General features: G+C 40.7%; 1 protein-coding gene across 1 annotated transcript in view; it reads right to left on the reverse strand.

Annotated features, from left to right (window-relative positions):
• Positions 1-26,050, reverse strand: part of AGPS (alkylglycerone phosphate synthase) — a 282,972-nt gene that overhangs the window by 65,443 nt on the left and 191,479 nt on the right. Inside the window, exons 13-15 of the mRNA XM_089690442.1 lie at positions 23,801-23,877; positions 20,704-20,816; positions 1,917-1,986 (exon numbers count right to left, since the gene is read on the reverse strand). Of these exons, the coding sequence (XP_089546568.1) occupies positions 1,917-1,986; positions 20,704-20,816; positions 23,801-23,877 (260 nt within the window). The remainder of the gene's footprint in view (positions 1-1,916; positions 1,987-20,703; positions 20,817-23,800; positions 23,878-26,050) is intronic.

Raw genomic sequence — 26,050 nt, forward strand, 5'->3', positions numbered from 1 at the left:
GCTTTTCTTTTTTTATCTTTAGCTGTATGGTCTTTAGATCCAAACAGAACTTGCAAGAATGAGCTGCTTCTGCTAAGATTTGACTAATATTTATGATGAAAATGCATCAGTTAGAGTTATATCCATTGGTTGTGAGATATAATCGTGTACTAGAGTGCTGTGAACACTTATTAATTGTGGGTGAAACAGCTATTATAGCTATTAGTGCTATATTTATAATATCAAATAAAAAAATTTAACAGAGTACAACTTTTTTCATCTCTTGCTGTGTAATATCCACTTGCCCTCTTGAAGATTTATCCCAGGCCATTTTTGCTATACAGCGCTGTGCTACTTTAACTGAAAATTGTGCGGTCATGCAACACTGTACACAAATGAAATGTATAATTTATTTCACAGAAACAGAGCTTTTTTTGGTATTGTAATATCAAAATATTTTTTACATTTTGCTATAAAACATCAAATAAAAAAAATGTCTTCAAAAATTTAGGCCAAAATTTATTCTGCTACATGTCTTTGAAAAAAAAATCCCAATGAGTGTAAATTTAATTGGTTTCCCTGAAATTTATAGTGTGTACAAATGATGGTACATATACTGACATTTTTTTTTTCTTTTTATACTCGTAATGGCAGAGATTAGCAACCTATAACGGGATTGTGATAGTACGGCAGGCATTCTGACCCTTGTTAACTGACATCACCAGTGACACCAATACAGTGATGAGTGCTAATAAAAACGCACTGACACTTTACTAGGAAGGGGTTAACATCTGGGCAAAAAAGGATTAAATGTGTGCCTAACTATGTGTAATGTATGCAATTTGTGCTGTTTTACTAAGGGAAGCTTCCTATCACAAGAAATGGAAGAGCGGTTGTCACTGGAAGAAGGCATGGACAGCAATAAAAGTTCTTACACTCCCCCACTCTACCAAAAAAGGTTTCTTTGTTTTTTTCCCTATTGAAGACATTTTGCATCACTTCCTGTCCTTTTGAGAAGTCTTAGTTGGACTTTAAGTTGATGTATCTAATCTATTGCATCCACAAGCACACACTGCTTTATGGGGGTCAGAAAGTGGGCAGTACAACTGTATTTCCTGAAAAAGCAGTTAACAGAGGCTAAGTGGTTAGCACTTCCGCCTGGCAGCACTAGGGTCATTGGTTCAATCCAAACCATGACAATACCTGTGTGGGTTTTCCTCTGATACTCTTGTTTCCTCCCACACTCCAAAGTCATGCTGATAGGTTAATTGGATCTTGTCTAAATTTTCTCTAGTATGTGTAAGTATGAATGCTAATTAGGGACCTTAGATTGCAAGCTCCTAGAGGGCAGGGAGAGCTGTGAATGTATAACATATGTAAAGAGCTGCATAAATTGCCAGTGCTATATAAGTACCTGTAATAAAAATAAACAGGCTTATTTTTATTTAATTTTATTTTCATTGACAAGCCCACAATACCCCTAAAAGTTACCCACAAGTTGTATTTTATGCACAGCAGCTACTTGGTAGTAGGATTTGTCCAGGCCTGGAACAGTGCATATTACATTTATAAATGGTTTTGTGATATCATAGAGCACTAAGGCCTTCCTGAATACATGGCATTCGAAACCACTTGAATGGAGGCTGCCCACTTTATTGTTGACTGGATAAGTAGCAAATAACACACTGTCTGTTCCATTGATCGCTTTCATATCTAAACCCAGCAACATCTGCACCCCCTGGACTAATAAGCCTTTATGTGAATTCTATGGGAAGGAGAGAGAAAATGACAGCATCTTCTCGAAGAGAAAAGCAAAGATGTGCAACACATTTTAAAAGGCCTCTCTTATAAAGCGCTCAATATTCTCTGGGGTCAGAATATGTCAATATCCACATTGATGAGCAGACAAAGAGAAGAGGAAAAGAAGGGTGACCTACCCGAAGGTAAGCAATGACAAATGTCAGCATGTAACCTCTCTGGCCATTATCTTCGCCTGCTGCTAGGCCGCTGCAATTGTAAAGATGGTCAATGATTAACTGCGTATTTATGCACAATCGTTACATGCTGCTCTATAGTATTTCAAAGGAATAAAAACACACAAACACATTTACAAAGCTTAAAACAATGACGTCTGGCTGGAAAAAATGTATGCGATTAATACAATGTAACAATTTAATTACAATTCCAAGCGCTGTGCTGTTAATCGCAATTGTGGATAATTTGTCTTGTTTCTGGCTTAGATAAATTATTCAGACCTGCCAATGTTTTGCACAATTATACAGCTAGGAAGAGGAACATTTTGTCTGATTCATCTTTTTTTACACTAAATTCTATTTCTTGGCAGTAGTGGCATGGCTTCAGGCTAAACCAAAATAAAACATGTTATTTTATTACTTTTCTGAATGTGCTAAAAACACACATAAACCTTAAATCTGAAATGCTGACTTGCACATACATAGGATATTCTCCATAAACAGACAATAAAGCTTCAAATGGAGCAAAGTATGTGGTAACCCACAGCAACAATACTCGCTTTAGTTATCATATATATATATATATATATATATATATATATATATATATATATATATATATATATAGGATCGTATGGTAACTGAACTTTACCATTTATTATAAAGCTAATTTTCCTTGTTTTGCTAGTTATTTTAAGGCTCATTCACAATTTTTTTTTTCTTGTGAGAGTGCATGTCATCAGCACAGGACCAATCAGCACTGTCTAGACAAAGGTTCTGCATCTTCCTAGAGCAAAATGAAAACTCCTCCTATAAGCTTTAACATGTGCTCTGCTGGACACTGACAGAAGTCACAAGACTGCTCTAACTGCTGAGGAGAAAAGGTATTTAGCAGTTTATATTTACTAAAATAATTACAATTCCATGTCCTGTGTACTGTGGGAGACCAGATATGGTGAATGCAGAGTCCTGGGTTTAGTAACACTTTAATGCAAGTGCATTAAACCTACTGATTTAAATGGGTTCTAAATGGGCACTATGCTTAAACTTTTACTTAAAGCAGGCATTGTGCCAAAATTCCAAATTCTGCTTATCCTTCCAACAATCCGTCCTACATGTAAAAGGACCTCAAATTCTAGCACCTAGGGTAATATAACTAGTCGTCCTGTCATCATGGGAAACCAGAAAATCTCAAAGGATCAGGAGAAGACTCACCGAAAGTGCAGGAATGTGATTCTGGATCCTTAGCTTTCTCAGGATCTAGCTGGAAGGCAGTGGCATTAACCCCACCTAGCTACAAGGTATTTTTTTCACTCTAATACTAATGTGAGATCTTTTTTTAAATGTTTCACTGCACATTTTCACATAAAGTGTCAAAAGGATAAGCCCACCTTTCATTTTTATGCATGGTCCACTTTAAAGCTGAACTTCAGGATACAAGACAGCCTGCACCATAAGTGCTGCCACGTATGAAATTCAGAAATCTTCCAATTTACATTCAAAAAGCACCCATTTAGAAGAAAATTTCTCACAGTAGGAAGCAGTGAGAGTGGATGTGTTGCATCCACTCTCTGTGCTGTGCCGCTATGAGAAACTACATTGTCCATCATGCAATGGTAATTATAGCTGTAAAGGGGCTAGTTGTGAATGGGATTGCATAGACCTGAAATATCTTGAAATAAACCCAATCTTTTGATGTATTACTAAATAGGAAGAGTAGGTTTATAGCTAAATGGCAAAACATAGCCACATTTATGTTATATGTATTTGAAACTTTATCAAGAAACAAATGTTAAAGCTCAAGTTCTAAGGCTAAATTCACACTTCCACAGGTCGGGAATTGCACCTGTTACGGCACCAGCAACCACCCACAGTCAAAATGAGCTGCTCTTTTAAAGACACGCAGGGATAACAATTATTGTTAATGGCACCCCCATGCATCTAAAAATGCAGCATGTTTGATGTGTGGGAAATCCATGTGGCTGCATTTTAAAAAGGGTGCCAGAAGCTTTTTTTTTTTGCATGAAATGCAGGCATTTGAATAGGCTGCTGTGCCCACACAAATGCGGCTCACAGAGTTGCAAAGGTATAAACTAAGGTTAGGTTCGCATATGTGCGGGTGTCCAGCAGCACCACCCACACAGAATAATGCGGACCCACGGGTGGGTGTCATTAATTCTAATGGCACGCCGCCTGCACTGGAAGTCGCAACCGTACTGGGAACCGAGGTTCCCGCGTGGGCTGCGTTTTCAGAAGTAGTGCAGGGACTTCTTCCCTGCATGTCCCGGGGCAAGGGAGTCCATTCAGATGAATGGGCTCTCATGTCCCCACAAAACGAAGCCTGATGGAATGCGGATATATTAACCAGGGGTTAAGGTAAAAAGTTTTGTACCTTAATGCATGCTCTGCACAAAGGTAAAAAAAAAAAAACAAACAAAAAAAACCTTTCGGTAAAATCTCTCCCCAGATCCCTCCCTTAAACACGTCCCCGAGTTAATTCTCGATCCAGTGCTGTGCCCCTCTGCTGCAATTCTTCTCTCCTCTTCCTGGTCTCACTAGAGGCTCTAACCCCCCACACCCCCCCCATTTTTTTTTTTAACCTTTGCTTAACAGATGCTGGGCTGTGCACAATTCAGGTACTCACTCACCGACCCACCCAGTAGATCCTGCATTGCCCAGCTGACATTCACTTCCCTGTAGCTACTGCTCAGGTCCACATTGCCATGTTCTTGTGTGACATCATCGGGAGGCTGCTGTTTCTTCTGGGTTCAGGCGTCACCTCCTGATGATGTGCCGCTAAGCTCACCACCTCTTTTTGTGAATGGAAGACAATGCCCCCGGGATATGCGACATACATATTCCAGCAGGCGAAGGGAGCGCTGCATGTCATTCACTTAAGCGAAAAGGGAGGATGTGGGGCGGGACAAAGGAGTCAGGCGGAGTGGGTATTCTTAAGCAGACCACCCCTTGCTAACACCCACATGTGATGTTAAACCTCCATCATGACTGAGAAAACTGAAACGTAATATAAACAAGGCCAAGTCAGGGACAGGGGAGATAAGATGATGCTAGAGGTCCTCCAGCCAGGAAATGAGGCAGACGATCTGACTTGCTTCAGCTTCTAATGCATATTATGAGAAGTTCACAGTGTGCAGTAAAATCAGAGTAAGCAATTTCAGTATAGGAGAGAAACATGTACATCTGTGCTAGACTAAAGTTCAGCTTTAATGTTTGACAAACATTAACATGTTAATTTATTTACATTTACACATTTGTATAACCATCAAGTGCACCTTTAGTGCCCGTTCACATATATGCGGATTGGATGTGGTTTGAACCACATCCAATCCGCATGACAAGTGAAAAAACATTGCTTCCTATGGTGCCTGTTCACATATGTCCAGTGCACTGGGGGTGCAGATTCAGTGCGGTTTTAAAAAAAGTCATGTCCGGCTTCTGAGCAGTGAGGTCCAGTTCAGGTGTGAATTACAGGCTATTGACTTCTATGGGAACCGTTTCTAAACTGCATATGTGTTAACAAGATACGATCCTGTGCTAATCCTGTCCTCAACCTGACATTAACCTGTGATCAACTACTGTATCAATTAGCTGTGAAACCTGAGCTTCAATCCGCACCACACATTTGTGAATCAGCCCTAAAAGTAGATTTTGGCTAAAAATCATTTGGATCTAAACTGGCCATTTACAGAGCGAGTTTTCAGCAAAGTAACGGCCCTTTCTGAGCAAAATGCTGTTTATGGACAAACCATTACCCCATGACCTTTGTGTGTCCACTCCTCCTCTTCAGCTATTATAGTTAAGCAGTCCGGAATCAGGAAAAATAAGTGATCTCATGATCCAGTAGGAGCTCTGCTTTATGTGTGTTCACAGTGAATCTCTCATGATAATACCTATGGTAGGTACAAACACAAGTCTCCCAATAACTCTTGGCAAAACCATATTCTGGGTATCTAGTTTAGCAGATCAGCTAATCTGCATGAGAACAGTAAGAAACAAAGACACAAATAGTTAACTGGCTATAAACAGCTCTGCCCCTACCCACACCGCCATTGGTGGCTACAGCTGTCGATCACCAGGTCCCGACCGGAGATTCCCCGCCGATCGCCGAGGAACACTGACAGGGGAGAGGTCTGTATGTAAATCGCACAGATCTCTCCATATCAGATCTCTGCATAGCAGAGCAATACAAAGCAGCATGATTACATAGTAAAGCACACACAGCACATTTAGTAAAACAGCACACAGTTAACTTTTCGCCCCAGATGTTTACCCCTTCCTGCCCAGTGTCAGTGCTTTTTATTAAGTTGCTGATCGCCGCCATTACGAGTATAAAAAAATTTTTAAAAAAATTTGAGTAAATATATAGCCATATGTAGATGCTATAACTTTCACGCAAACCAAATAATTTACACGTATTGGGATTTTTTTTTTTTTTTTTTAGCACGACATGTAGCAGAATACATTTTGTCCTAAATTTATGATGAAATTTGATTTTTTATTATTTTACTTGGTATGTTTTATAGCAAAAAGTCAAAAATAGTTTTTTTTTTTCAAAATTGTTGGCTTTTTTGTTTATAGCGCAAAAAATAAAAAAGCGCAGAGGCAATCAAATACCACAAAAAGAAAGCTTAATTTGTGGGGAAAAAAAGGATATAAATTTCATTTGGGTGGAGTGTTGCGTGACTGCTCAATTGTCAGTTAAAGTAACGCAGCGCCATATCGCAAAAAATGGCCTGGTCAGGAAGGGGGAAAAATCCTCTGGAGGGCAAGTGGTTAATACAAAGTGCAGAGATCAATAGTAATGCAGAGTGCGGAATACAGTAGGATGTAACAAGAAGTTCAGGTATCAGGAGTATGTATTGCGTGCATTGGTCAGGAATAAGGAACACAAATCAGAGGTCTACAGAAATACAGAGTGTAGGGGCAGTAAGTGACAAATAGAGTGCATGTAGTAGGTAACGCAGTTCAGCAAAATATATCAGAGTGCAGAAGTAACAGAGTGTAGAGGTTGGTAGTATGTAATGCAGAGTGCAGGAGTAACAGACACATTCACCCACAAGCAAAAAATAACACTCCCGCACTAACATATACCCCCTTCACCCTGTAAAAATGTACTTACCACACCCCAGATGCAGCAGTGCTAGCAGAGTGAGGGAAATGCACCCAAGTTTCCCTTCAGCTGTGTCATATGACCCGTCAAGAGCTAAGGACAAGCCTAAAGCCAGCCATAAATGGTTTGAATCTCAGCAGCTTCAGCACAGACCATCCGAGATTAGAACCATGTATGGGCTGTCTGAATGTACCAAGTTGATTGACCAGCTTAGGTACAACCAGTCTGTCGTATTTTACCTGCGATTTTTGCTAGCAGCTATTACAGATGCCCCCCTACCTACTTGGGAGAACACATAGCGCTCTGCGCGAGGATTCCCCCATCAACACTGTTAGTGGGGGAATCACTTTGTCTATGGGCAGCTTAAAACTTCCCTTGCTTCTGTATTCACATTGCCACTCTGATATGAGGTCTGAGAGTTGGCATGGTGGGGTCAGTCGCGATCTACCCATCACTTGTCTGAAATCAGCAGGAAAGTCGCAAGTAGAAATGAGGCACTGGATTCAAATTATCAGAAGATCAGTTAGCTCACAATAAGATACAATGGCTCTTGTAATGCCACTCATAACAAAAAAAGAAAAAAAAAAAAAAAAAAGAAGAATGTCCATCAAGAAAGCACCCAAAACTGAAGATTCACTAGTATAAGGTCCAATGAGAGCGCCAAACAGTTTGAGTGTCCAAATACTGCTAATGTTTATATTGGTTCACAAATGACAACACAGAAGAGACCACGCATTTCGGAGCTCAAAAACCTCTTCCTTCCTTGGAGCTTAAACATGCAAGGAATCAAAGCTGGCACAAAACCTCACTATTTGCTGGACAGGTCATAACCAAAATCAATGAATCAGCAAAAGTGATTTAATAATCCCACTGTTGGTGCTTATACACACACATATGGGTTGTGGCACTGTATATACAGGAGCCACTTTTTATGGCCATTTTGGCATGCAGAAGGGAATGGGAACTTTCTCTGCTCCAGATATGTAGTACATGACACTTTTATGAAACTACAAAACTACAATTAAACTACAAGAACATATTGCTTATATTTAATGTAAGCAAAATAACTAATACTGTTTGGCACGCAATTGTCTGAAATCCATTCCAGTCATACTATTCTACAGTTCAACACACACAATCATAAAACCGGTATACTGTAAGACAATACCAAATTTAACACTTTGAAAACATAAAATGTGTTCTCTGTTCTTCCCCTCTTAATAAAAGCTAACTTACCAGTTAAGGAAAAGCAACATCTTAAAGTTCAGCTGAACCCTCAGTTTAAATCAACTATATACTTTCTAGGTGCATCAAAACAAATGGTAAGCATTTTACAGTTGGTTTCTATCTAAAGCAGCCAACAGCTTCAGTAGAAAAGACCACCCTTGCAAGCAGCTGCAGAATGAGCCCCTTCTCTCTGCTCAGAAGCAGTAATGTCATAGAAGCAATCCAACATGCCCCCTATTGAGACCCACCTTTAGCTCTGCAATAAAGCACATGCTTCTCGCTGATTGTAGAGCTCTGATTCAGCAGGGGGTGTGATGGACCACAGGTCTAGTAGAAAATCCCATCCCCTGACAGCAGCTACAGAGTGGGCCCTTTCACTCTGCTGGGAAGCAGCAGTCTCATTGCAGAGGTCCAAAATGACCCCTACTGAATCAGACCTATAGCTCTGCAGTTAAAGCTCAAGCTTCCTGCTGATTGTAGAGTTCAGGTTCACCGCAAAGAGATCACTCCTTTGCACAGAGAGCAAGGGTCCCACTGTACAGCATGCTGGCAGAACACAGGCTTTTCTACTCAGGCTGTGGCTGTTTCTTTATAGAAAACAGTTTGTAAGACTTTGCACAACTAACACAGCCATTCATTTGTTTTTTGTTTTAATTATGTTTTCATGTCATCAATTTGGTGCGTCAGAATAAGTCCTATTTATGAGTGACGATTAGGAAACTAAATAAGCAGGAATTAAATTAATCAGTGATAAAATAGTGAAGTACATCTCTAAGAAAACGCACACTAGAGAATCTCACTACAAATACATAAACCACATTTAGAGAAAAAAAACCTTTTACAAAAAACTTTACAGAAACTGGCTTAAAAGATATGACAGATCTTATTGCAGAATATCAAAGTTTCATAACATGTAAAAGTAATAGTGGAAGCGCTCTCTAGCATTAGACTCTACTTCCCTTGAATTTAGGGTTTATCATGTTCCGCATGGAGGACCATCTGACCAAATTGGATAAACTCCAGCAAAAAAAAAAAAAAAAGAAGTTACAAACACCTCTGGATACAAAACCTCAACCTATAATTCTAAGTAATATTAAAAATGCAGTGCTAAGTGAAGTTAAAGCTGAACTCCCAGCAAACAGCTAAATATACTGATGAAATAAATAAATGAGAGCTGTTTTATCAGCCAAAGGCCACTTTCACACTGGTCTGCTGCGGTTTCTTCTCAGTGTGGGTGCAGTGCAGTGTACAGTGGCTTGAAAAAGTATTCATACCCCTTGAAATTTTCACATTTTCTCATGTTACAACCAAAAACGTAAATGTATTTATCGGGATTTTATATGATAGACCATCACAAAGTGGCACATAATTGTGAAGTGGAAGGAAAATGATAAATGGTTTTCAAAATGTTTTACAAACAAATATCTGAAAAGTGTGGCGTGCATTTGTATTCAGCCCCCTTTACTCTGATACCCCTAACTAAAATCTAGTGGAACCAATTGCCTTCAGAAGTCACCTAATTAGTAAGAAGTCCACCTATGTGTAATTTAATCTCAGTATAAATACAGCTGTTCTCTGAAGCCCTCAGAGGTTTGTTAGAGAACATTAGTGAACAAACAGCATCATGAAGGCCAAGGAACACACCAGACAGGTCAGGGATAAAGTTGTGGATAAGTTTAAAGCAGAGTTAGGTTATAAAAAAATATCCCAAACTTTGAACATCTCATGCAGCAGAGTTCAATCCATCATCCAAAAATGGAAAGAGTATGGTACAACTGCAAACCTACCAAGATTTGTCCGTCCACCTAAACTGACAGGCCGAACAAGGAGAGCATTAATCAGAGAAGCAGCCAAGAGGCCCATGGGAACTCTGGAGGAGCTGCAGAGATCCACAGATCAGGTGGGAGAATCTGCCCACAGGACAACTGCACTCCACAAATCTGGCCTTTATGGAAGAGTGGCAAGAAGAAAGCCATTGTTGGAAGAAAGCCATAAGAAGTCCCGTTTGCAGTTTGCGAGAAGCCATGTGGGGGACACAGCAAACACGTGGAAGAAGGTTCTCTATTGAGAATTGAAATTTTTGGCCTAAAAGCAAAATGCTATGTGTGGCGGAAAACTAACACTGCACATCACCCTGAACACAACATCCCCACTGTGAAACATGGTGGTGGCGGTATCATGTTGTGGGGATGCTTTTCTTCAGCAGGGACAGGGAAGCTGGTCAGAGTTGATGGGAAAATGGATGGAGCCAAAACAGGGCAATCTTGGAAGAAAACCTGTTAAGAGTTTGCAAAAGACTTGAGACTAGGGCGGAGGTTCACCTTCCAGCAGGACAATGACCCTAAACGTACAGCCAGAGCTACAATGGTTTAGATGAATGCATATTCATGTGTTAGAATGGCTCAGTCAAAGTCCAGACCTAAATCCAATTGAGAATCTGTGGCAAGACTTGAAAATTACTGTTCACAGACGCTCTCCATCCAATCTCACTGAGCTTGAGCTATTTTGCAAAAATAAGAATGGGCAAAAATGTCACTCTCTAGATGTGCAAAGCTGGTAGAGAGATACCCACAAAGGTGGTTCTACAAAGTAGAATACAAATGCACGACACATTTTTCACATATTTATTTGTAAAAAATATTTGAAAACCATTTATCATTTTTCTTCCACTTCACAATTCTGTGCCACTTTCTGTTGATCTATCACATGAAATACCAATAAAATACATTTACGTTTTTTGTTGTAACATGACAAAATGTGGAAAATTTCAAGGGGTATGAATACTTCAAGGCACTGTACCTGCGATTTTAATGCAGGTTACCCGTGCTTTGCCATGTACAGCCATTAAATCCGGCAGTTTTGGTGCGCTTTCAGAATACACACCAGAATTGGGCGATCTGATGGAAGTCTATGGCAAAGTGTGGGTAACCCACGCAAAAAACATGTTTACACTGCGTTAAACCCCCAGCGGATCAGTCTGAGCACTGCTGTTCAGGGACTGCAAGAGTATAAGTGTACACCGTTTGATTTTTTTTTTTTGTTCAGCCAGTGGGCTGAATGGAAAATTAACAGGATCCTTCATCCACACAAACAAGGTGGACTAAAGAATTCCCCCGCTGCGACACTGAATCCTAACAGAGGGACTGACCATCCACTGTCAGAATACACAGACAACCGGCTGCAGTCACTGATCAAGAAAGGTTTTCGCGCACGTCCCTTTGTCAGAAGTCAAAGATTGACTTATGTTAACATGGCCACACACTGATTGAATTTCAGCCTGCTTAACTAGAGAAATTTCGAACAGCATATGGCCAGCTTTACTTGTATCCTCTTATTTAGAGGTCATCTGTGAGATCAAAAAACATAGGACCTGTCTTCTCTTACTTGTTTTTAAAGGGGCAGGCTGCAGGGCCACCATCCCCATCCTGATTTAGCTACCTGGTGACCTGAGACAAGTATAAAGGAAGGAAACAGACTTTACTGGCTGAATGCATATCTCAGGTCAGTGACTTACTAGATGTGCAACCAGGTTCAAGTTGACTGCTTTGGAATCTGCCCCTTAAAAGCTAAGTGAAAAATAGCAGCACTCATGATGGTAGACCATGTTTGTGAGATTAGGATGGCAACTATGCTATTTAAGTCAATCTGGATGAAAAAAGACCACTCTATTTCAATGTAAATGGAGCGAAATAGGGAGCTAAATAAGAGGATGTATGTATGTATGGTTATGGGTGTATAAATACAAGGCTTCTTTTTAGCTGGAACTCCATTCCACCACCTTTGGCTCAGGCTCTCCACTATCAGTTGTAAACACAGAAATCCAGCTTCTGTGTTTACAGTAGAGAAAATAATTATTTGATCTCCTGCACGTTTTGTAAGCTTGCCCACTTACAAAGAAATGAAGGATCTATAATTGTTATTATAGGTGTATTTTAAATGATAGAGACAGAATATCAATCAAATATGCAGAAAACACACATGATACAAATGTGATAAATTGAGTTGCAGTTCAGTGAGTAAAATAAGTATTTGATCCCCTACCAACCAACAATAATTCTGGCTCCAACAGACTGGTTAAGTGCTCATGTGGTACTCAAATTAGTCCTGGCAATATAAGAAGGTGCTCCTAACGACAAATCGTTATGTGTATAAAAGACACCTGTCCACAGAATTTCTTTCTTGGGCACCACCATGAGCAAGACCAAAGATCTGTCAAAGGACATCAGGAACAAGGTTGTAGACTTGCACAAGGCTGGAATGGGCTACAAGACCATCAGCAAGAAGCTTGATGAGAAGGAGACAACTACTTGGAGCGATTATTTGCAAATGGAAGAAATACAAAATAACCATCAATCGCCCTCGGTCTGGAGCTTCATGCAAGATTTTGCCTCATGGGGTAAGGATTATCATGAGAAAAGTGAGGGATCAGCCCAGAACTACACAGGAGGAGCTTGTGAATGATCTCAAGGCAGTTGGGGCCACAGTCAGCAAAAAAACCCCAAAAAAGTGATAACACAATACACCGCCATGGCTTGAAATCCTGCAGTGCCCACAAGGTAACCTTCTTCAAGAAGGCACATGTACAGGCCCGCCCAAAGTTTGCCAATGAACATCTGAAATGATTCAGAGAAGGATTGGGAGAAAGTGCTGCGGTCAGATGAGACCAAAATTGAGCTCTTTGGCATTAACTTGACTCGTTGTGCTTGAAGGACGAAAAATACAGACTATGACCCTAAGAACACCATCCCTACAGTCAAGCACAGAGGCGGAAATATTATGCTTTGAAACTGGTTCTCTGCTAAAAAGGTACAGGCCCAACTTTGCTGCACTGAAGAGCCAATGGATGGGGCCATGTATTTTAAAATCATGGATGAGAACCTTCTTCCCTCAGCCAGAACACTGAAGATGGGTCGTGGATGGGTCTTCCAGCAAGACAAAGATCCAAAACATACTGTCAAGTCAACAAAGAAGTGGCTCAGGAACAGGCATAGCCAACCAGCAACCAAGAAATCTTAAGGATTTAGAGAAGATCTGTAAAGAACTGTGGACCAAAATCCCTCCCGGGATGTTTGTAAACCTGGTAACCAACTACAAGAAACGTCTTACCTCTGTGCTTGCCAACTAGGGTTTCTCCACTAAGTACTGGTCATATTTTGCTTGGGGTTCAAATACTTATTTTACTCACTGAACAGCAACTCAATTCATAACATTTGTATTGTGATTTTTCACATTGTATTGTGATTTGTATTGTGGGCAAACTTACAAAATCTGCAGGGGATCAAATAAATAATTATTTTCCTCACTGTACAAGTGACAGCTTGTCTCCCAACAGCTCCCACAGATATGATTTCCTGATCAGATTTCACTGAATGCAGAATGGGGACAAAGGAGATGCAGGTGCCTGGGGTGCAGTGTGGTCATGGGCAGGAGAGGGGCATTGCGTGGTAGGCTGACCCTCTGTGATCTCCATTTTCCCTGGTACCCAGATGCAGATACTCCTGCTGGATGATCACCCTGCAAGAGAGAGGCAGAACCACCTACAGTTTGTGGGGTGTTACTAGAATTGGCTGGGTACTTCAGCTTAATACAGCAACAAAAGAAAATGTAGCACTACCCTCTTATGGGTCACTGAAGATTTGGGTCCCCTATAGTCCTGCACAACCAGACAACATGCATTTTCCCATTCAGACTTGTACCAGGAGACAGAAAACAGTCCTTGAGCTTTGTTTTGAAGGGGTTTAGAACTTGAATAAGGTAAAGGGTATATGGGATGCCCAAGGGAATGGCAACTGAGGACAAACTTCCTGAAACTATATTACAAGTCCTATGCATAAAAATCCTCTTCTGGTGAGCTAGCCAGCATTTCCCAATGTACCTCTCCAACCCTAGATCCTCCTTAATCTGGCTGTATGGAGAAATCCCTGGACAAGGATTCCAGTTGCTACTAGAAGGGCAATAGTCCCAGCTGTAGAGCGAATTCGGTTTCTCACCCAAATGTTCTCTCCCTTTCTGGCCCAGGGGATGTAGGTGCACTCACTGAGTCCTTCTCCTGTGCTGCTGTTGGATTCATGGCTGCTACCAGGCCTTTAAACTGGGCTGCTCCTTCCCTGCTGCCAGGTGGTTCTCTCTCAAGGGGCCAGTGAAGTCCACAGCTTTCCTCCTTTCCATTATCCTTCCAGCCTGGGCTCCCTCCCAGGATCCTGTACCTCAACTTCCCTCGTCCATCTCCTCCCTACTCCTGCTGCTGAGTGGGCTCCCTAACCCTTCTGAATATTACACCCAGGCTGCTACTCAGCCCTCCTCTCTAACAATTATATTTTTAGCTCCCATTAGCTAACTAGGCGAGTGCTACAGAAAGATGGCAGAGCTTTTATGAAGAGAGGGGCTGAAAAAGGGCTGAGAGTGAGATGCAGATGGGGGTTGCAGAGGTAAGCAGCTGTGGATGAAGAGGTGTGTGTGTGTGGTTCTTGTGGTTGAGTTCCTGCAGCTATTAATTTCTCTCTCTCTCTCTATATATATCTATATATAGATATATATACACACACACACACACACACACACACACACACACACACATATATATATATACATACACTATATTTGACATCACTTCCGGTCCCACAGTCCACGGCGATCCAGGAAGTTGGTGTCCATCCATCGACAGTACGGATACCCCTCTGTTCCTTGTCATAGCCCTTGGATGCCGCTGCTGAGGTCATCATCTGGAGTGGAAACGATCCTTCCTTTGATGCTCCGTTTACTTAGAGGCGATACTTTCATGGTTTACATGTGAGTGCAACTACCTATGTGTTGCTATTCTGTCTCTCAGTGTCACAATACACTTACCATTAGATTTTTAGACTGATCATCACTGATTATCTTAGCAATTTAGTTGGTTAACTTTGGAAGAGTTGCTTGTACTATGTTCATTTGGTACATCATGACAGCACAGACACCAAAATCTCTAAGCCCACAGCAGTGATAAAAAGGGGATACATTTTGCAGAAAAGCTTGGCTTTTCTTTTTAATTGTGAGAGAGGTAAGGTTTAGGTAGAATCCAGGAAAGGACAGAAGGTGGAAAAAACTAAGTATAAAGAACAAAGGCAGTGGGTATATATTTTCATTTGCTAGAGACACCAGTGCCAGTACAGTTACTCAGGGTATCACCATAAGTTCTGGTTTAATTAGACTCCAAGGTTCCCATATGGCATCAAAATGTTCAGGGTGTTATGGAGTTTGACCAGTGTTAGCTCCATCGATAGAAGGGATTGGGTTTTAACTGGCACTGGAGATAAAGTTAATATATCCTTTCTAAAGTATAGAACTTCTGAATTGAGACAATAACCAAAATAATATCCTACCTACTGTAATTGCTCCTTTTAAAGTTGGTTGTCTTCTCCACGTTACAGAAGCACTGTCACTGACTCAACCATATATGAATTTGACCAGTTATCACATAAGCAGATCTAAAATTCATGAAACATCTCCATATCTTTAAATATGTAGTCCTGAGGTATCCCCACAGAATGAGACAATAATGAACTAATGGGGTAGTGCGTTCTCAATACCATGTAGTTGCGTATAGCCACAGATTTAAATTCCTTCAGCCATCTATTTAAAATCTAGAACCACAGAATGCTGACAGCAAATAAAGAGCGGAGCACTTATTTAGTGATTAAAGAGTAATATAACCAAAGTGTATCCTTTATTACTCCAACAACTCTAAACTGATGAAAAATGAATACTGGTTGTTAAAGGTTACCAAAGCTCGTTAAACATTACATTGTTATCAAATAAAGCATATTATGACTTCCACAACAATAAAAACCCCTCTGTGTATGTTGGAACTAGCATACATGAAATTTATATGAATAAGTACATAATACAGATGTGTACATTAAACGTATCTTACTATTTACTATGTTCTTCAATGCTCAACTCTGCATTTAACTAAAAAAAAAAACAAACAAAAAAAACCCACATTTAACCACATAAAATTTAGAGAACGGTATCCCATGACAACCAGAAAGTAATTATGATCACCTCGGAGAACATAGCTGGTCAAGAATGTTGTCTGCTCATGTGAAATAAATATATATGTATTAAAAACACAGATAATTATCTTAATTACTCTGGAAATGAGTGTGGCCTGTTCATGATTGATCTTCTGGATAACTGCCTACCCGCAGAGCAGTCTTTCACCCTTTGTGACACAAAATGATTTCATGATGTACAAGCAGCACCACATGAAAGATGAGAGGAACTGTGTATCGGTGTCACCGAACGTAGATCCATCAAATCTCTCTTCCCTCCAATGTGCTAATGATGGACCGGTGCAAGAAAGTGAAATTAAACGTAGAACTGGGCTGCCACACCACTAAGGCCTGGACAGAGGGTATGTCAAATTTGGATACTCAATGGGAAACTGGGGGGGCAGGCTGAGCAAATGCCATTTTATTTGCCATGCTTTTCATCGATCAGCCATGTAATCCATCAAAGGAGACGGACAGAAAACTCCCCATCATTACTCACCCTGTTACTGGAGTGAAATGTTTTCTGTCCCTTTGTAGCGGCACAAAACAATTAGTGACAGGGGGTGGGCTATTGACTATTTATCAAATCTTCTTGATTACTTAGTTTCCTTTTTAAGAGAAATGCAGGAGTCTAAGCTGGAGCTGCTACACAAAAAGGATTAAATATTAACTTTCCCTGGTCTTTATCTACAAAGATAAAATCAATACAGGACTCGCTGCGAAACCATCACCGTGAAAATAGGAAGAGAAAGATGGAAAAGTATAGAGTTCAAAAAAATGGTTTAATAAAACATCTGCACACTACAACTTTGTCAGTGAATAAAAAATAAATCAACTTTTATTTACCTGACAAATTATACTGAAAATAAAAGTACATTCTGTTTAAAAACATGAGAGGGGAGGTGAAGGGGCTTTTGTATAAAAAAGTGTGCCAACAAGAAAACTTCTTGCCTAGTTTCCAGTTCTGATTCCTAGTTCATGACTAGTACACAATTCATAAACAAACTTTAAAGAGTGCAAGTAAGTAATGTAGGGTAAGGTAGAGGCAACAAGGGGCACAAGAAAAAATGGGCAAGAGAGCACAATATAGGCAACAGCCCTGAAAAAAATGACCAGCTCTAAAGAGAAGTGGGGAAAAATCAGCCAAATGAGAAAAGAAATCGCAAAATCACAAAAAAGGCAAAAGCTTTACAAAAACACAAAATGTGAGAGTTTTGCAGAGATTAAAGGAAACAAAAATAAAAAGATAAGAGTAGCACGGAAGTAGAGGTGTCAGCAGAAAATATTCTATGCATACTTGTGATAACAATAACCTTTCTGATCAGGGACTATACTTTCTGAACATGCTCAGCTCCCGCCAATTAATATTCATTAGGCATTGCAGAGAGTGCTCATTGTCAGCCTCAGCTGTACTCTCCGCAGGGAAAGAAAGCTATATTTAAGATATTGGGAGAGATCCTCTCACAGGCAGAAGAGGCAGCAAGGTCATGATAGACCAATGAAACGATTTGCCCCACAGCAATGTCTCCCTTGAACACTTTACCTCTGATCTCATGGTGTTGATTAATGAAGCGACGATGTCATTTAGACTAATATACCGGAGCGACAAGAGAGTGAAAGCACTCACCCTTGTAACACAGTATCTGACACAGGACAAATGAATGTTCGTTTAATACATTTTCAAAGCATAGGCTAAAAATCATGCCCTGAGCATGGATAGGCTTAATAGGGTGCAATATGCATATTCGCAGATTTGAGGTGCTTAGTACAAACCATGCTGCTGCTCAGAAGCCACAGTCATTAAGATGCTCAGTAGGAGCTCCATGTATAATATTGTATGCGCATTCTTCTTTACCACTGGAGAATACAGTTAAGTAGAGCAATGAATGCATGTAATACCAATGGATGATTAGGCCAGAAATCTCTCTGTATATGAATCTTTAAATGTGAATATACTGTATACAGCCTTCATTATCTAAGACTGTAAAATGGATAGCCTTTTGAAGGGATATATACTGTATACACAAGCTATAAGCCTCTGCTTTATAAATGCAATGTTTTGTCTTACGGTGTATTGCTGTACCTTAAAGGAGGAAAGGGCTGCCCCCAGGCAAGCCTGCTCTCTGTGCAATGCTATAGAGTGTATCTCACTTATGGATAGCCTACAAAAGGCTATCCATAAGTGAGAAACTCTGATAGTTCTCAATTAAAGTGGTTGTAAAGGCTCAAGGCTTCTTTTTTACCTTCACGCATTCTATGCATGAAGGTAAAAAATGTTCTGTGTGAAGTTCTCCCTGCCCCCCCCCCCCCAGGCCCCTAATACTTACCTGAGTCCCCTCAGGATCCAGTGATTTGCACAAAATCAGCAGCTCTTCCAGGACTCTCCCTCCTCATTGGCTGAGACAGCAACAGGAGCCATTGGCTCCAGTTACTGTCAATCACAGACAGTGAGCCAATGAGAGCAAGAGTCGGGCCGAGCCACACTGTGTGTGTGAATGGATACTCAGATCAGTGGCTCAGGAGCGAGTCTACTCTGGTGCCACCACAGCAAGCTGCTTGCTATGGGGGCACTAGGCAGGAGGAAGGGACCAGGAGCACCAGCAGGGGACCTAAGAAGAGGAGGATTGATGCTGATCCACGCAAAACCACTGCACAGAGCAGGTAAGAGACATGATTATTTTTTTTTAAAAATGCCTTTAATATCACTTTAAGGACCACACTTAGCAGAGGTGACAATGTGGCAGTATAGCAACATGTATTTGCAAATGTATGCAAATGAATATTTTGTTTCTAGCCAAAGTATAACCAGATACACTGTACATACACACATTCATATATTACACATATGCACAGAAAAAACTCCAGTAAAAATCATCAGGTTTCCATTTAACATGCAAACCTGACAATTAATATCCACCTACCTGCAAATACAGAGGAAAAGTGAAAAATATAATTTCCCTTCCTTTCATTCCTCAAATGTCCCATACTTGTGTGGGGTAGGATACTGATAAATTCTTCACATTGGGGTGTATAAAATGAAGATATGCAATGAATTCTAACCTGAGACTGACTGTTCTGGACCCTCCTCACCTTCAGGTAGAAAGCAAGGATGAAGAGGGCCCAGGACTTGGACCCATAAGGTAGAATGGTGGCTGAAGGAAGCAGGAAGTGATCATGAAGGAAGACCAAAGAAAACAAAGTTAACAGAACATCTACCAGCTTATCTGGCAGATAATTGAACCTCCAAGCTGGATAGAATTTCTCACATTAAAAACACAAGAATTCCCATCCTGTTTGGGAAAGCTGTGTTGACACTCTGCTCACAGTGCTGGCATTTTGCAAGAGAAAGTGGGTGGTCAGCCCATCCTGTGAGTCCAGGCTACCACCACTGGCTACCAGATAGCAATAGAAAACTATTCTTTAAGTCTATCGGTTCTGTGTGCAAAACCTGTCCCCAGTGGGTCTTGAAAACTAAGATAGATTTAAGAGAATCCATCTAGTAAAGAGACCCCAAGTTTGCCTTCTACTACTAGGGTGTAAGCTCTATGGTGGAAGGCTACAAATCATGCAAGGACGTGCCAAGAGTAATCCCATCAGAGCTGCCTAAAATTGCACCTAAAGCTTCAGGTCAGACCATGATATTGATCCACAAGCTTCCAATGTTATGAACATAAATAGCAAAAGCTGGTAGCACATAGCTTAACCCTGATGATCTGTTACTGCAGCGACATCCAGAGACCTCATATACTATCTCTATTGTCTAGTTGTGGACATTAGACTTCCCACAGTGAAAACCTTGGGTGTGTCTTGCTGCTATCTACAGGCCTGGGCATAAATATGTGGGAGGTGAAGGCTACACTTACTGTTGTGCACATAGCGACCATAGGAAAGCAAGGGCAAGTGAGTAATCAATGAGTACTTTTGGAAGCACATATTAAATGAATTTATAAAAGTTGAAAAACATTCCTCTCTCATTAAATGTACATTAAAAATGAAAGCAATACTTGAATAAACTCAGGTAAATGATTGTTTAATAATTAAGAATTTAAATAAAAATGAATTACCATTGTATTTGGGGTGTTATTTTATATGTCTTGTAAACTGCCAGTGTGAAGGTACCTTTACAAGGCAACTCTCTGAAAACTGACAAACAAATGAGAAGATTATGTGTTGTCTGTAGCACCTAGTTTAGTTTGTGCTTTCACTCACCTCCTTCACTTGAGAAACAAAATATAGATACTCTGCCAACAACAGGCAACGGTAAGAGGTGCACAACCAGTTATAAATCCCAATGTGTCCTCATCATTAACATTAAGTGTTGACTCAGTTATAGAACCATCAAAATCAAAGTCCTACATACCCAAACTTTGCAGCAATGTCATACACTTGCTTCTCGTGCTGCAGAACTTTCTCACGATCACCCTCAAACAACAAAGTCGCTACACAGAGGCGATTCGGATCAAAGCCCTTAACCTGTAAAAAAAGAACGTGAAATCATGACACTACCTGCGTGGAGTTTGCATGTTCTCCCTGTGCCTGGGTGGGTTTCCTCTGGGTACACTCCAGTTTCCTCCTACACTCTAAAGACATGCTGGTAGGTTAATGAAGAAAACAGACAGGAGCTTCTAGACATGCTAGGAGCCTCTAGAAGGAGCTAGAGGCTCCGAGCGCGTAGCCTGACTTTCCCACGTCTGTGCTCTTCCTCCCCACTGACCCTCTTCCTGTGATGTCACATCCTGCCAGTGTGTTCCATGCTACTGTGGTTACTAGGCTCCTTCCTGCACAAACGCAGCTGGATCGACTCTACAACACCACCATTCGGTAGGATTGACCACTACAGTGTCTCTCACCATCTTCATTAGCCCAGCTGCTATTGCACCAACCACTGGTGGCGCCTGCAGGATGTTTTGAGGAACGGTCATCTCTCATATACACGGATGGGCTTGTTTTATTACTTCCTTTGTGAGTGTTTTTAATCCTTTGCTATTAAATACAGTGTTATTACTACACTCAGACGGGCGCCTCCTGTCTCTTTTCTTCTGTCCCTGCATACAGAGCTGGCTTGCTCTGAGGATGGCTGCTGTCTTTTTGTGCTAAAAAGATTCCAGGCAAATTGCCTGAGAGACTCTTATAAGGACTTTGTACACCAATGCATTTACATACCCAGTTTTAAGCACTTGTATGCCAATATTGCCATTATCATCTTTTACTTTTTACTTTATAAATTTTATCATTTTTATCCTTTTCACCCTTACACTACTTTACTCCTGTGCAGCAGAGTTACTCGTTTTTTACTTTTTGGTAGGTTAATTGGCTACTGTCTAAATTAGCCCTAGTATGTGTATATATGAATATGAGCTAGGGACCTTAGATTATAAGCTCTTTGAGGGCAGGGAATGATGTGAATGTACAATATACATGTGTAAAGCGCTGAGTAAATTGGCACTATATAAGTACCTGTGATAAACGAATCATAAATAAATGTTACGTCTCAGTACAATGTTAACATCTACCTCATTGCTTCATTGCCATAGAAGCCCATACATACGGGATGACAGTCACCTAAATCTGCTGGATAACATATATAATGTATCCCTAGACACTGGTCAACACCCCATTACCCTGTCCAATGTTAATACTGGCAGAGTTTCAATGCTCCTTCCCTCTGTATTGGAATACAATGGGGGTGATTTACTAAAACAGGAGTGTGCAAAAATTTGGTGCAGCTCTGCACAGAAACCAATCATCTTCCAGGATGTATTCTCAAAGCTAAATTAAACAAGCTGATGTTAGAAGTTGATTGGCTACCATGCACAGCTGCACCAGATTTAGTAAATCAACCCAAATGATGGCTGTTCAACTGCTGCTGACAAATGTCTGAGAATGGTAAGATGGCTTGAACATGTGATTGCTTTCTTATACAACTAGTGTGAACAAAGGCCTAGAGCGGTGCTGTTTTTTAGTTTAGCCCATAAAACCAAGGATTGTTGCTACTGTGATTAACATCAAGCTTTAGAACAAGCAGAAGTGACTTCTTGCAGAAGAAACCGATAATGAGACCAACATAGGACTGCACGATTATCTGAGATTATTGCTTCTATTTGCACTGCTAGCTTAAGACATATTTTGTTACAGGGAGCATACAAGCATTTAATTATTGCCTATATACAGTACTAAGAGCTTTGTCATACACTATATGGCCAAAAGTAGACAAATGTCAAGGCAGCAGTTTGGACCTTTTCTGCTCCAGCAGGACTGTGCCCTTGTGTACAAAGGCATCTCCTAAAAGACATTGCTTGATGAATTTGGTATGGAAAACACAGGTGGCTTGTTGGGGCCCAAACTTTAGCTCTGTTTAACACATTTGAGATTAATTAGAATGCCAACTACAAGCAAGGTCTTATACTCCAAAATCAGTAAGTGACCTCAGATGTGCTCATTTGGCTAAATAGGCACAAACTTCCATAGGCACATTCCAAAACCATATGGAAAGCCTTCCCAAAAGATTGGGAATGGAAGGTCTTAAAAACCTCACATAGTTTTGGTGGTCAAGTGACCAGAAAGGTTTCTGCCACAGTGTCACATAGGAAGCATATGATAAAGTATAAAAAGTACACTAGTGTAAATTAAAAGTCATGAAAAAAATCAAGCAGAAAAAAACAAAAAAAAACAAGGGGGGGTGGTCTTAAAGCAGAACTTCCCTTTTAGTTCCACTTTAACCTTACAGCAGATCCCACCAGGTAGAATTACCAATGGCTCCACAAGGCTTCTGCCACTCTTAATAAAGAGACACTTACATGTCTAAGGATCCAGCACTGTCCTAAGGCAGGCTGGTTCTTTGCCAGTCTTCAGGTCCCCAGCATCCACATGCTTAGTGTGGGAAGCTGGTTGTGACTCTTTGTGGCTACACAGCCGACTTCCCATGGCACATGCACAAGCTGCACTGTTAGAATAGTCCTGTAGCGGACGGGGGGAGAACTTTCAATGGAAGTGGGTACCTGTCAAAAGTAGGTACATGCTTCCTCCCATCCCACCCCAAAAAGAATTGTCTCGAAACTGATGGGGGGGTGGTCTTAAAGCAGAACTTCCCTTTTAGTTCCACTTTAACCGTACAGCAGATCCCTCCAGGTAGAATTACCAATGGCTCCACAAGTGCCCAGAAATCCGGTAGTGAGATCCCAGCTCTGTCCACCAGCTGGGGTAACCCTCTGGGTTGGTAATTAAACACAAATCAGATATGATGCAAGTCCAACATCCTTGAACTTGTAGTTAATCAACAGCTAGGTATCTACAGACTGCAAGACAGGGAATGCTTTAGAATATCTAGAGTTGGTTACTACCATTTCTGTATCGGAGTACATAAACAATGTACAGAATACATACATCTGCCACAAATTGCACATTTTAATAACACTTAATACTGTGAGTAATTTTGATGTAGAATCCAAATTTCATACCTTTGTGATGTAGAATTTTTTTAAGCCATCCAAAAATGAAGTAAAAAGTGAGGCCACCTGAGGTTTAAGAGCATGCCCTGGAAAAAAAGATGCAGGCACAAATAAATAAAAGTTTGATGGGCAAGCAGCTGTAATGAGTGGTCAGCTATTCCATCCTGTAGCAGAGTAATATCTTTTTGTTGGGAGTTTATAATGGAAACAAGTCATTTCACTTTTGTAAATCAGTGTGTTTGCTACAGTGGAGAGCTGGCCAGTCAGAGAACAGCAAACAAAAACAAAACATAAAACAAAAAAACAAAAAACAAAAAAAAACACATGCTTTTGGTTAAAGACAGCCATGCCAGTTTAAGCATACTTTCCTTGTAGTGGGATACAGAAAATATATTTTTTATTAAATAAAGCAGTGAAAGCAACAAGGCTGAGTCCACTAACTCTTGGTATCCAATCAGATTTCACCTTTTACCAGTTTAAAGCAGAACAAGTCAAGTAGAACTATAGCCAAGTTTCCTTTTATTTTTGTATAGAGTAAGGCTAAGTTCACACTAGCTTTATTAGCAGGCGTTAGACAGGCGTTTGGGAAGTGTTTTTAACACTCCTCAAACGCTTATGAAAATTCTACACATGGCAGCACACAGTGCTGTTCACATTAAAGAGTTAGCGTCACGGAAAAATTGACGCCTCATGTTGAGTCAGGAGGAGTTGAAGCCACTGATTCAAGTCTATCGTGACGCACCTCAAACGCCTGGCAGGCGTTCGTGAGGCAGTTCCCAGGCAGTTGCGGAGCGTTAATACTATTAAACTTCATTGTAGGCATTTTTGATGCGGTTTTAACACTTGGCAACGCCTATCAAACACCTCAAAAACACTCATAGGGCGTTTGGGGAGCGTTAAAAATGCTTCCCAAACGCCTAACACCTGTCAAACGCTATAGGGGCGTTTGGCAAGCGTTAGAAATCAGTCAAGTGTAAACGAGCCCTAAGAGAGGAATATAACCCAAGATTATGTTGCCATCTGTTTCCCTTCACTTCCTGTCCCACAACCAAAAAAGAAAATCCCAGGTTGCCACCAGGACTAGTTTACATATTGGAAAATTTCCCATCTATTTCTGTTTTGGTGACAACCCAAAATTTGGGATTTTCCTTTACTTTCATTTTCAGTGATAATGGTAAAAAGGACAAATAGAGAGGGTGAGTCACCCTAACAGGAGCTCAGATCCCAAAATAAAACTCCCGCAGGAGTTCTAATTTTTCTTTTCCCCATCTAAAACTTAAAAAAAAAAAAGTGCCTTTAGTTCTACTTTAAAGCAGAGTAACTGCTCCCACTTCTGGCTCAGTTCGCCGCAGCAAACTGAGCTGGATATTCAGCACCCCCACAGCCCTCTGGGACACTTCCAAAGTCCCAGAGGACTGCAGCCCATTCACAAAGCGCAGTGCACTTCAAGCATGTGCAGTAACGAATCAGGGGTGAAGCCGCAAGGCTTCACTGCCTGCTTCGCTAAGTCAAGATGGCGGTGCCAGCACTCAGCTACTGATTGAATAGGCTCGGGGTGAGGACACCGCTGGATGCATGGACACGTAGGTGCCTTGCTATTAAAAGTCAGCAGCCACAGTATTTGTAGTTGCTGACTTAATTTTTTAATTTTCTTTTTTTTTTGGGGAGGTGGCGGGGGCTGGAACTCTGCTTTAAGGAAAACAGCAAGTAAATCAAAGATTCTCTGGCAGATTATCCAATGTAACAGTACATATCCGTTCATATGAACAACTGTAAAACATGCAAATCTATTGGGGGGAATTGATAATGAAGGTTTTTATGATGTTCAGTGCATATTGCCAAATAGACCTGAAAGCTACATGGAGGAAAATGATATGCCCAACTTCAGTCTCACTCCTCAGCTTTCAGTAACAGAGGATTTCTGATTGGACACACTTACTGCACTCTGTAAACTATACCTAATAAAACAGAGTACATTAACCAAAATGAAACCATAACATTTTTTTTTTACAAAAAACTAAAAAAAAAACCAAAAACAAACCATATATAATTATGAACAAATTATTGGGCTCCTAGTTCTAAGAGTACAAAAACATGCAATTCAGTGGTTCTCTGACTCCAGACACCCTGATTTAGGGCTCTCTCCCACCTGTGGTGACCTCTGAACAATCTACATTAAGATTGTTTTTCAGTGGGTATTTGAAAGGCAGTGAGGAAATGCCTCACGACCACACAATATTGATCTCAACTGGTTTTACA

The sequence above is a fragment of the Staurois parvus genome, unplaced genomic scaffold (genome assembly GCF_062004578.1).
Source record: "Staurois parvus isolate SC_StPar_1 unplaced genomic scaffold, SC_StPar_1.0 ptg000530l, whole genome shotgun sequence".
Taxonomy (NCBI): Eukaryota; Metazoa; Chordata; class Amphibia; order Anura; family Ranidae; genus Staurois; species Staurois parvus.